This window comes from Populus euphratica, unplaced genomic scaffold, assembly GCF_000495115.2.
Source record: "Populus euphratica unplaced genomic scaffold, PopEup_1.0 scaffold2.1, whole genome shotgun sequence".
Lineage (NCBI taxonomy): Eukaryota > Viridiplantae > Streptophyta > Magnoliopsida > Malpighiales > Salicaceae > Populus > Populus euphratica.
In genome coordinates, this window is record NW_011499846.1 from 3,449,010 (window position 1) to 3,461,206 (window position 12,197).

Genomic DNA, 12,197 nt, shown 5'->3' on the forward strand with positions numbered 1-12,197 from the left:
CTCCGCCCCTGGTTGCGAAGATGGTAATTCGTTGAAGGGGGGAAATGGTGTTTGTGCCAGTGTTATCCATGCTTTTTGTCATTGTGGCTCCCCCCCTTTTTTTTCATAAACGTAATTGTTGTAAATGTTGGAGATGAATAATGCCATTAATGTAAAAAATAGTACTGCTCTGCATATAAAAAGTTGCCAGTAAATGAAAAACTTATGTGCGTGACTATTAAAACCCGAAAAAAATACATAAAGAGTGTGTGTCAAGCCAGGATTTTGACAGACCAGGGTTGGGTGTTTCAGGTTAAAATTCCAATCCAGCCCAAATGGCTGGAAGAGATCCTTTGTGACAGCCGTTTGGCCCTGAATTTTATTTTATTTTATTTTGTGTGTGTTATCAAATGGGTTTATCTAATGAATGCAATGCGTTGGGGTTCTTCTGGAATGATAAACAACAACGATTTTATTTATTACCGCTAAAGGGATCTGGATATCTTCTGGGAACAATCAGTATTTGCTTTTTTAACATCACTTTCTGCAAGCTACCATCACCATCGATGTTTTTGTTCGTTTCTAGAACAGAGATTCTCCTTACCAGTCACTTTTTTATTGGTCCAGCCTTCATGTGAGTTTAATTATTAATGAAAAGGTAGTCTTTGTTAGCCTTCTCATAAGATTCGGTTTACAAGTCACCTTGGTAACTCGTTGAAAAAATCCTCAACTTGACAGCTAGTGAAATTAATTTATTTTATTTTATTTTTATTTTTTTACCAACGAAGCTATTTGCACCTCTTGATTGTGGATAGAATATTTGTTTAAGGGTGCATTTGGTAAAGTAGTTGTGATTATTTTTTAAAATATTTTTTATTTAGAAGTATTTTAAAATATTTTTTATTTTTAAAAATTATTCATGATATTTATGAAAATAAAAAAAAATATTAATTTAAATAAAAAATAATAAAATTTTAAAAATATTATATATATATAAACAAGATTTAAACCAGACCGAACATGTATACCGTCGGCCAACCACGTTCCACAAGAAGGCCCTGATTTGCCAGGCCAAGCCCCAGCCGCATTAAAGAAAAAGATAGCCCCAAACTCGTCCCACGTCAAGGCTCTGATTTCTAGGCAAGGCCCTGGCCCAGTATAGATAAGTAATTAAGTTGATAATTAAAAAATTCTAAGAAAATGTGAACCATCAAATTCTACCAACGATGAATATAATTCCTATAAATGCTTCTAGAGGATGTATTTGTGTTTGAGTAATTACTCCGATCTAGAACCCCGGGCAGATTCTTCTGATCTAAACCTCAACAATATTTTGAGAAAATAAAATGCCAAATACGCTGTTGTTTTCAGGGGAAAAGACGAAATATTTCATTATCATGGGAGTAAAGCAAAGGTGGACCAAATTGAATATATTTTAAGAGGTGCGCAGCAAAGTTTTTATCCCTAGGCTCCCATGGCCCTACTGCTTGACTCGTGGTGGCGTGTTTGGTGTAGTTTTATTGATTCAACATATGGTTTGCCCTAGCCCTTCTAATAATCAGGGAAATATTATCTATCTTTATCATTTTTATATAGATCGTTGATTTTTTATGCTTTATTATGTATAATATTTTGTACAATTAGATCTATAAAAATAATTAATTTAAAAATAAAAAATCATGACCCTAATTCTGGCACAATATTGATAAAAATTAAACTGTGATTCGATTCTAACTCGTTCAATTAGGACATCTAAGGCAATGCTTGTGAAATAGGACATTGATGGGCAGACAACACACAAAATAGAAGCAGAAAGTGATATTCATGCATCAATAGGGAGAGTAGCATGCCCACGCGATAGGGTAAATATCTTGGTTTCTAATATATTATTGTTTTTAGACAATATATAATTGATTTTTTACAATATATTTTAGCCCAAATGCAATATATTCTTCCGATACAATCTTATTTCATTAATTTATGACAAATATTCATTTCAATCTCTAGTATTTTGAACATTTATCTTAAGACACATAAGTTATGACAAAAATACACATTTTCTTCCTCTTTCTAATAATCTATTTCACGAATATTCTTATTAACAAGAACTAATTAAAAAGGGGAAATCATTGCCTAATTCTTCTTCTTCTTCTTCTTCTTCTTCATAACCTATCAGTTCCACTTTTAACTGATCAAACCAGAATGTTACTTTCCTAGTCATAGTTTTTTCCAGACAGCAATTTTCTGCTGATCATATTCTTGTATTGCCTTTTTTTATTTCAAGTTGGTTTTCTTTCCCTCCAGGAGTTTAATGAATACTTGACTTGAAGGGGGGAAAAAAGATGTTAATTTTGGCTTGGCATTGATAATACTACTCAACGGGTAATGCTCTTAAAACAATCATCACCACCTTTTATAATTTCCGTCAAATAAGCACACACACAGATCATTACGTATCCCTGACTCAACTTGCTCCAAAGTTTACACTATTAGTAATAAACAACATGAACACAAAGTACTCATTACTTGCCTCCTTTTCTTGGGATAAATTCACCTATCCATACTAGTTCATCCTCTTTTTTTAAACTAATATATTCAATCAAATAAATATTTATCACGGGTTCATTTGGTGCTCTATTTTTCTGGCTGTTAAAGATTTCTCTTTACAAGTTCTCCCTCTCTCAAGTTTCAGATTAAACTCCTAGGTTTTTCTGGAGTTAAGCTTTTGTGAACCACCTTTGCTTGGCTTTTCAGTATTCTGGATCTGAGCTCTGGAGGAGCGGAAGATCGTAGTTTACCTTCAAATCGTACTACTGGAGGAAAACTGAATTGACGAACCGGAGATATCTTATCCAGTAAAGTTATTGTTGCTTCATGAAAATATTTATCATCTTCAGTATAAGCACCAAGTCCCTTCATTTAGAATGATAAGTAGTAGCACTATTGGAGTTGCATTTCATAATCAGGAATAGTTTTTTGACCCATTCAATAAAGCTATTTGTGCAGCAATTGATTACGCACACGCACCAGTCCGAGATATCAGATATGTGTATTTGCTATTGTGCAGGCTCATAAAGTCTGTGCCCCTGATTGAGGATCGCCATCACTTCACTTTGATTGAGGAAAAACAATTCACGAACGAACAAACCATACAAAAATCTCACGTTAACAGATGTGTTAGTTGTGGAGTTTGTTAGCCTCAGAATTTGTTGTTTTGTATAGATAACGAATTTCTTTGGATTTCTATGATGTGCTCATAATATGTCTCTTCCTAAACCCCATTTATTTCATCCTGCATTCACTTTGAAAAGCATTATCAACTTCAGTTTTCTTCGATCTATGATTGTTCAATTCGCACGCGACAATGTACTACAATTAATTGTTGTATAAACTTTACTCAAAATTAATGCCGCAGTTTCATCATCGTCTCCCTCACCTTCATGCCACCTACTGGAACCAGATTGTAGCTGCCGCTAGTTACTGTAAACAACCAGGGACCCAATTAATGGTCCATGATATCCCTCCCATTCAACAACATTGGTCCTGAATATTAACAGAGGCAATACTGTACTCTTGCACATTGTGAAAGCATATGCACCTTCCTATTTTGTGCTGCTCCCACAGTAAGGTTGAGAAAATTTCACTTGAAGATATATATATATAGCTAAAACAAACAGAGATCCGGGCCATTAATCATTGAATGTCTTGGAACAAACTCTGGTAGTATGTTTTGTACTGTGGAATATAGATAATAAAGAAGATGATAAGATAAGAGAAAAGGGATTTTATTGAATGGTAAATTAGTACAATCCTCTAATGTAATCAATTAGCAGAATACTCTACAGATGCTCAGTGAATGCGATTATATGTGAACTTTGAATCTATTATGTTAAGCACAAAATTGTGAATGCTTTTCATTTATAATTTATACGAGGCATTCGTTTGCTAAAATTATGTTGCCTGTAAAATTCTCTTTTTATGAACTTGGAGAAATTAATATATAATGGCTTGTAAATGCAATTATTTTTAATCGAAGCAATAAGATATGCGTTACATACTCGGTGTGCTATGTGGATGTGCTTCTGTAGCTTGAATTGACAAACTACTTAACAGTACTCCTATAGTTCTATAAAACTGTTGGATAAAATCGTAGGATTGTCGATCATTACTCGTTGACAGCGCTAACGTTTTGAGAACTAGCAAGTATCAACATCATAGATAGGATGCTTTTGGGGAGCTTTAGCAGCTAGGCTTCACATACATTTTAGAATTCAAAACCCTCTCCCAAAACATTGCCAAAAAAGGCCAACAGCTGCCCCTATTCTTAGGGGTTTTCTAAAAAGAAAGCTTAAAGCAAGGACCCTAACAACAGTCAAAGAAAAGACATGCTATGTAGAGAGGAGAGTAACAAAGAAAACCCTAATAGCTCCACTTTTCAGTAGGGAGTGACACCCACATTTGCAGGAGCGAAAAACCCATCTTTCATGAGCACGTCCTCTCCTTCCTGCAAAAAAATAAAAAATATTTAAAAACTAAAATGCCCTTGTCAATAGGCTTACTACGTACTCCAATTCTAAATAGTTTGTATGACAAAATGTTAAAAGAAGTGTTAGATTCTTAGGGTTTCAATCAAAAGTAACTGTTGGCGCACATCAGTTTTCTTCACCGGTTGATCAGGCATAAGTCCGAAATGGATATGTGGAAAATGGGCCCACTGAAACAAACAAACAGCAAATTAACAAAATTACTAGCTAATTAAATAGCTAATCATAGCTAATGTAGCATTGGCTGCATCATGAAACCATGGGTAAACATTAATAACAGTTTGAGTTTTCATGGATCTCACATTCTTTGCAGCTGCGCTAAATGCTTCTCTGTGACTTATATCAGGGTTTCCTGCTTTGATACGTTGGATCTCGTCCCTGCAAATTGGTACATAATAATGTCAAGATCATGCATGTGCTTCATAGAAAAATACATATTTCTGACAATTGCAATTCATACAGAGATTTGTTTTAAAAACAATTAACACCAAATTCAAGTTTTAAATCTTGATTTCCTTCACATTAAAAATGTAAAGTTTACAGCAAGAATTTTACTTACTTGATAAAGCGGTTGTAGGCAGATGGGACTCTTTGTCTCTTTTCTGGAGCTGGACATGTTAAACAGAGACATAAAAACGACAAAGAAACAGACAGATCTTTGAAATCACTTCGCTGACTTTGTGTAAGATTTCTGCTTTTATTATCTCTCTCTCTCATTATTACTTCATCATCATCTAGGATCTAATCAGACTAATATCCATGGATTCTGTATCTATATTTCCGGGGGAGAAAACTGAAAACTCTCTCTCTCCTATTCATATGTAGTAGAAATTATATAAAGGTAATCTACATTATACATTTCTGGGTTCATAATGAGATAGTACATGCATTGAAAGAAACTGAAAGAAATTCAATGACTCATTTCATCAAAGGTAACTTCTGTTTGATGATGGTAAAATTTGGGCATGTTAGTTAAATTCTTCTATATTATAAAAGAAAGAAGTTAAATTCTTCTAGAGAAAAAAATTAAAGGGAGAAGTACCGACACAGATGGGATAGCTACGAAAGCCTCAAAGAAATGCAATTGACCTACTAAGTACAAATCTACAGTATCCCTTTTGGTAGCACTAAATAAATGTTGAATAGCATCAAGAAGGCTAGACATGATAAGATTGTCCGAAAGATGCTTGGTACATCAAGCAAAACCAAGATATCTAGGGCACTGTTTTTTTTTTTTACTCACCTTTTCTTGATTACTTAAGACTATAGCTACTATGTGTAAGAAATGCAAAAATGCAATGGTGCTTGACAAACTTTAAAGAAAGTTAAAGGGGACTGGTGAAGTCACTTAATAATGACACAAAAATCCAATTTGTTGGAGTGCTGCTGCTCATATATAGACCAGTGAAAAGGCCATTAATATGTCTAAGAAATGAGGAAAGTGTGAAGAATCTCACGTCTATTAACCACTGGTGGTTTAGGGATCTCCTCAACACCTCGAATTGGCATAAGAGATTCATTTGGATTTGGCTGATTGATCATCAAACTTGGCGGTGCTCCAGTACTCCTCATTCCCTCCTAGAATTACGCCAGTAACAATGGAAAGCCAAGAATTAAATTCCAAGTTTAGATTTATTTCTATGCTTATCTATATAATTAAGGAATCATGAAAGAGAAATCAAAGGAAATCGAGTCTTTTTAACTGTTTTAGTGCTCCAAACCCTAATGTATAAAGGGTATAATTAAAACCATAAAAAGAATGAGTAAAAAGAGAAAGCATTGATATGTTTGAAACCCTAAAATATCTTGATATACCAGGATATTAATCTGAGGATTGAAGAAACCATGACCAAGATAAAATTGATTAGCTGCAGGAAGTAGGCTACGCATGGTCACAGAAAATAGGTTGGTGCAGTGACCACATCGAACCGTAACAGTCTTGAACAAGCTAGAGCAAGGTACACTCACCTATAACACCAACAAGAGATGTGACTCAAACCAACCTTAAGAAATTCATTGAAGAATAAGAAAAAGAAGAAGCAAATGAGGATTCGCCCGATTGGCTCGGATTCAGGTTCAAGCCTACACTATGGAGCAGAAACTTAGGGATAAGACAAGATGGGGAGAAAATGATACCGCGAGGACAGTGTCACAGAAGTTGCAATGGACATAACAAAGTTGGTCTGATGAAGAGAGGTGATCCGATGAAAAGGCAGCTGAAGAGGATGCCATTTGTTTTATGCTTCTTTCAGAGATTTTGTTGATTTGATTGATGGATTGACTGATCGGTGGAACAGATAATAATCCTCTTCCTCGGATCTAATCTTCTTGATTGTTGACTTGTTACTATAGCAAAAGAGAAGAGAGAGATGTGGAAAGAGAGGAACCTGCTACTACAAATATACTAGGAGATAGAGCAGAACCAGAAAGTATTTACTTTCTCTCTCCGTTTCTTGACATTATAATTTTTTCTTTATTTTTTATTTTTAAACGTCTTTACATGTTTTTTTTTGTTGTATGTAAAGTTGTTGATGTATCATAAATAGTGCACAGAATAGAGTGAGAGAGAGAGGGAGGGAGGGAGAAGGTTACAGAGAAAGCAAATGAATGGTTGGCATTCCAAAAAGGGAATGGATGTGTGTGCAAGAGAGGGAGAGAGACATAGAGAGCGCAGAGGCGGCAGAGGTGGGGGAGCGAGAAAAGGACGTTTGCATGGGCTTTGGTTCATTCACCAGTTGTTTTCACAGTTAAGATGGGTGAGAAGGAAGGGAAAACCTCCATTTTCTTGGTTCACTACAATTCCATGGTGCCCTCGATAAGGCCACAAGGAAAAAAAAAAAAAAAACTGATGCACTTACACCCTCGTTTTGACTCAATTAGTAAATAAAAGCCCTCAAACTCGGGCACCTGCATTCCTACACTTTGGTTATTTATTTGACTTCTAATTATAAGCCCTGCCTCTATCCCAGTTTGTCATTTCATTCTGTTTTGGTTTCATAAGTCTTGTCTAACTGATGATATTCATCTACTTATTTTTCATAATTAACTAACTATCCGTTCCTAATTATGAGGCTGTTTGGTGCAATTTGAAAAAAACGCTGGAGGACTGCCCCCATCTAAAATAAATTCACTGCTAGATAATTAATAAATAAAAATAAAAATATTAAGAGTATGTTTTTATTGATAAATTTTAGTGAATTTTATCAACAAAAATATTCTCTTAGTTTATATAGAAGAAATTATAGTGAAAAAAATAAAACAAAGTCCAAAAATATGATGATATATCATTTATACCAACAAAATTATCAATGATTTTAATACTTTCACTAAAATCTGTCTAAAATCTGTCTGTAAATTAGTTAATAAATTAATTGTTCACATCTTGTTAATATTGTTTATCATGTTAATTACCAATAGAATTACTTATGGAATTTTTTAGAGAACTCTAGAGTAGTTTACTTCTCAATTATACTATTAATTACTATTATTTAGAGATGAAATTATCAACGAAATGAAAAGTTGTCGGTTTTATTTAGCGGGTTTTTGAAAAAAAATTATTAAATTAAATATTTAAATTAAATATTACAGATAAAATCACCGATATATTGAAAAGTCATCGGTAATATTTGACAGTTTCTAAATTTTTTTATTAAATTAAAATTTTAAATTAAATATTACAAACGAAATCACCGATGAAATGGTTAAAAATATTAATATTTAATTATCAATCAATAAAATCATTAGTAAAATACCCCAATAAAAAGATTAAAATCCCTCATTTCATGACAGACGGACTTCCTCCTCCTCCTCCTCCTCTTCTTCTTTCCCTTATATAAAAAATATCAACATCCCATTCTTTCTTTTCTCTTCTCTTCTCAACTCTTTCTCTTCTCCTCCACGCTCAGGTATGTCTTCTTCTCTCTTTTTTTCTTAGTTCTTTTAATTAACATACTTTATGAATTTATCTTTTCCTCTTCTCAGCATCATTCACAACTATATTAAGATTTTTTTTTTGTTTTTTAATTTTTTTGTTCTTAATAATTTTATGAATGTTTTTGTAGAATTTTTTCATGTGAGATCAATTTTTAGTTAATTTATTTATATAATTTTTAAATAGATTTTAATTATTTTTTTATTTTTGTTAAATAGATTTTTTTAAAAAATATATTTTAAATAATCACCAATGAAATTGCATACAATATTTTTATCGGTTATATGACAAGCTTCTCGACGGAAATACAAACAGAATGAAGCAGATAATTTTTTTAGCATGCTTTTCCTTTTAGTAAATTCATCGGTATTAATATTTTTTTATTATCGACGGACTTACTGACAAATAAAATTTTTTTTATCGATAAATTATTCATCGATGGAATACAAATATTGACAAAAAAAAATTGTTAGTAAATAAAAGAATTCCAGTAGTGTAATAATCATTTGCAGTCTTGTTAATCCTACAAGATAATTTTTAAGTTTCTCTCTCTCTTGATTTTCATTTTATATTCATCTATCATTTTTTCATTATTTATGATAGTTTCAGATTTTTGGTGCCGCTCTTTAGGTGCATTAGAGATTCGTGTATCACATGGATTGCCAATCATCAGATTATTTTTGGTCATGCTAATATATATATATATATGGTTTTTTCTACTAGTAGCGTGGGGCTTTATATGTGTATATTTTAAGGATACTACAATTTATGAAGGAGAAAGCTTAATAGAATAGCAACAATGTAAAAATACTAAAGGTTTAATAAGCGAAGAGAGTTGCAGGTATAAACATTGAATTCACAATTTTATTATCTAAAATTAAAATATTTAGTGTTTGTCTCTTTAAAATATTTATAAGACTTTTAAATGTATTAGAAAATCCTACCTCTACAAGAAAAAAAATTAGAAATATAAAAACATAAAGTAAATAAAAGAAGTCCGAAAAAACATAGAATCCAATAAAAAATAATGGTAAAATAACAAAATTAGCTCAAAAAAAATCTCTGGAGCTTGAAACTTTATTATAGAAGATAGATAGTTTAAGCAGTGACTTTATAATTGTTCATAACAACATTACATTACCCATAGAATTATTTAAAAAAATTAAACCCGATTTAACAATCAAATATCCTACAGTTTTAAAGCTGTTCAAAAGCTGAAACTTTCCATATCTTTTACTGCTAGTTTTGGATTAGCTCGGGTGATTTGTTGAAGTTATATCACATACAAAATGCCCAACAATTTGTTAAGAAAAAAAAAATATCTGCCACCGCCAATAAGTGTTAGGGTTCATCCTATGAGAAAAAACAAGTTAGAAACACGGGAGAATAGTGCCAAATAGTAGGCGAGGGCCACTAATAATTAAAGGATCATAAAGTTTTATGATACATGCGTAATGTGGTGATCCCAAGCATGGCAACGAAAATAGAATTGTTGCAGAAATGTTTACAGCTCTCGACTTAACTACCAGATTTTAGTAAATTCTTCCGTGCCTTTCAAAAACTCAGACCTCGTTGATCGACACTACAAACATCCGGTAAAAGAACCTGAAAAAGAAACCAATCAAATTATTGTAGTAATAATTATAAGAGGGAATTCATCACCACATTATTATACTTCTGTATAGTATAAATAACAAAAAATTAAATAGCATATAAGGTTAGGAAACATTAAAGCTTTCATATCTTTACCGATTTGACCACTCAGGTATCTCCCCATCTCGCTCTCGCACACACACATGTATGCACAGAGATACGTAGTTGTCAGGGGCACCAGGAAGCCAGAGATACTTTATTATTTGAATTTTTCTTTCTTTGTCCTTGCATAGATTTCTCTATCTTTGGGACAAGTTTTAGCTCGTCTAGTTAGTCCACCAAGGTCTACACTGTATGACCTATATATAGGTTTTACTTTCTCTTGCAACACCCCAGGTTTGCTAAAACAGATGGCTATCATTTTTTCTCTGAATTTTTTGAAAAGCATCACCATCCTTCCATCCTAGCTCATGTGTGCAAATGGATCACACTGTCTCTTCCCTAAAAGTGCTTTTAAAGGGAAGATTCTTCAGTCACGCGGTTAGAAATGACAGAGTCCTGACTTGTCATTCTAAATTAAGTTTCTTATATATATATATAATTAATTAACAGCATTCGTGGTTGCCCTCGTTGGACCTGAGGATTTTGTTTGGTTCCTCGTTAAATAGAAAACGGCATATGCGGCATTTATTTAGAGATTTATATGAGGATTCGAGCACAGGTTTATTTATGTTTTGTTTTCAGCATTGAGGATTCGGTGCCTTAGAAAAAGGGTTAGTACTGGAAACGGCGTTGAAGCGGATGCTTGCTGTTTACTGGTTTACTCTGCAGTTCCAAATATCCGAGTACCGAATAAACCGTGCCTATAAAAAAAAGTTACCATACTAGCAAATATTGAGTAGTATAGGGACTACAAAACTCATTACTCCAAGGATTTGTTTGGTTCTCGTGTTAAGAAATCGTGGTCATCATTAATCATGTTTTTTCTTTAATCCGTAGAAAATACTGCAAAACAAATTAAACTGGGTTATGATTAAGTCTAGGGTTTAACAATAAAGCTTTTATGATAATTACAGTAATAAATAATATAAGCAATACATATTCAACCTGATCCTGCTAGTAATTAAATAATTAATGATTGATACGATAAATATGGTGGAAGGAAGATTTTTCATAAAGGGTTCATTGGATCATACCAATCACAATTTTTTTTGAATTTACTGCACATCAATTATATATATATATATATATAGGATTAATTCGTACACCTATAATTCATCTTATCTTATTTACATGATAATTTACAGATGGGAAGATCTTAACTTGAATATCGTAATTAATCTGAACAGAGATAATAAATTGAGACAGAAGATGTTTCATAGTAATCAAGTTGTACGTATGATAGTTGATAAGTAGGTCTCGACATATCAGCTTCTTTGGCATATACTAATACTGTAAATATTCATTGTGGGACACATTACATGGATATCAGAATCAGACATACAATTGATCATATCCTGCTGGGGTAACCTTCCACGGCAGATCGAATTTCGCTGTCTAAAATTGCTGTCGTTAATGGAAGTACGTACCCTCATAATTTATTTTACTTCTACTTTGCCAGATTTAATGGCCATTTCTAGCTAATGTTACATCTTATTAAACAATATGCATATGCAGCTGGAACCTCCATCAACCAATAACTTTCATTAGATTATTTAGCACTTTTAAAAAAAAAAAAACATAGACTATATATGTACAGAGAACATGGGACCTGTCTTGCCTTCCCAAATATGTATAAGGAGGCCTTATGATTGGAAAGTTATTTCTGTAGCGTCCACATAAAATGTGATTGCTAAGACAAGAAATTAAACCCTTGACAATATCCTTTTCTTTTCTATATATGTATAAATAGAATATAATCATTAGCATAGTATATAATATACAGATAATTATAAAGGTCTCAAGCCTCGTAAAAGGACCAGCTGTTTTTGTTTCTTTTACGTGCTCCACATACTTGGAAATAATCCTTTGAAGATTTTGGTAAATTAAGTCCTACAGCATCAAGCACAGTTTGAGCAAATATGTTGTAACTTTTCAATGTTCTCTCTTTTTTGGGTAAGGGAGTTGTTTTATGGCAGAAAAGGTTTTAA

At 32.8% G+C, this 12,197-nt stretch overlaps 1 protein-coding gene across 1 annotated transcript; it reads right to left on the reverse strand.

The window, feature by feature from the left end:
• Positions 1-4,116: 4,116 nt before the first annotated feature.
• AFO (Plant-specific transcription factor YABBY family protein) lies at positions 4,117-7,065 on the reverse strand. The gene is made up of 7 exons (XM_011035638.1): positions 6,660-7,065; positions 6,339-6,491; positions 5,981-6,101; positions 5,083-5,131; positions 4,826-4,901; positions 4,619-4,693; positions 4,117-4,483 (listed from the first exon to the last, which is right to left on the reverse strand). The coding sequence occupies exons 1-7, from the start codon at positions 6,753-6,755 to the stop codon at positions 4,415-4,417; spliced, it is 639 nt and encodes a 212-aa protein (XP_011033940.1). The 5' UTR covers positions 6,756-7,065; the 3' UTR covers positions 4,117-4,414.
• Between the last annotated feature and the right edge of the window lie 5,132 nt (positions 7,066-12,197).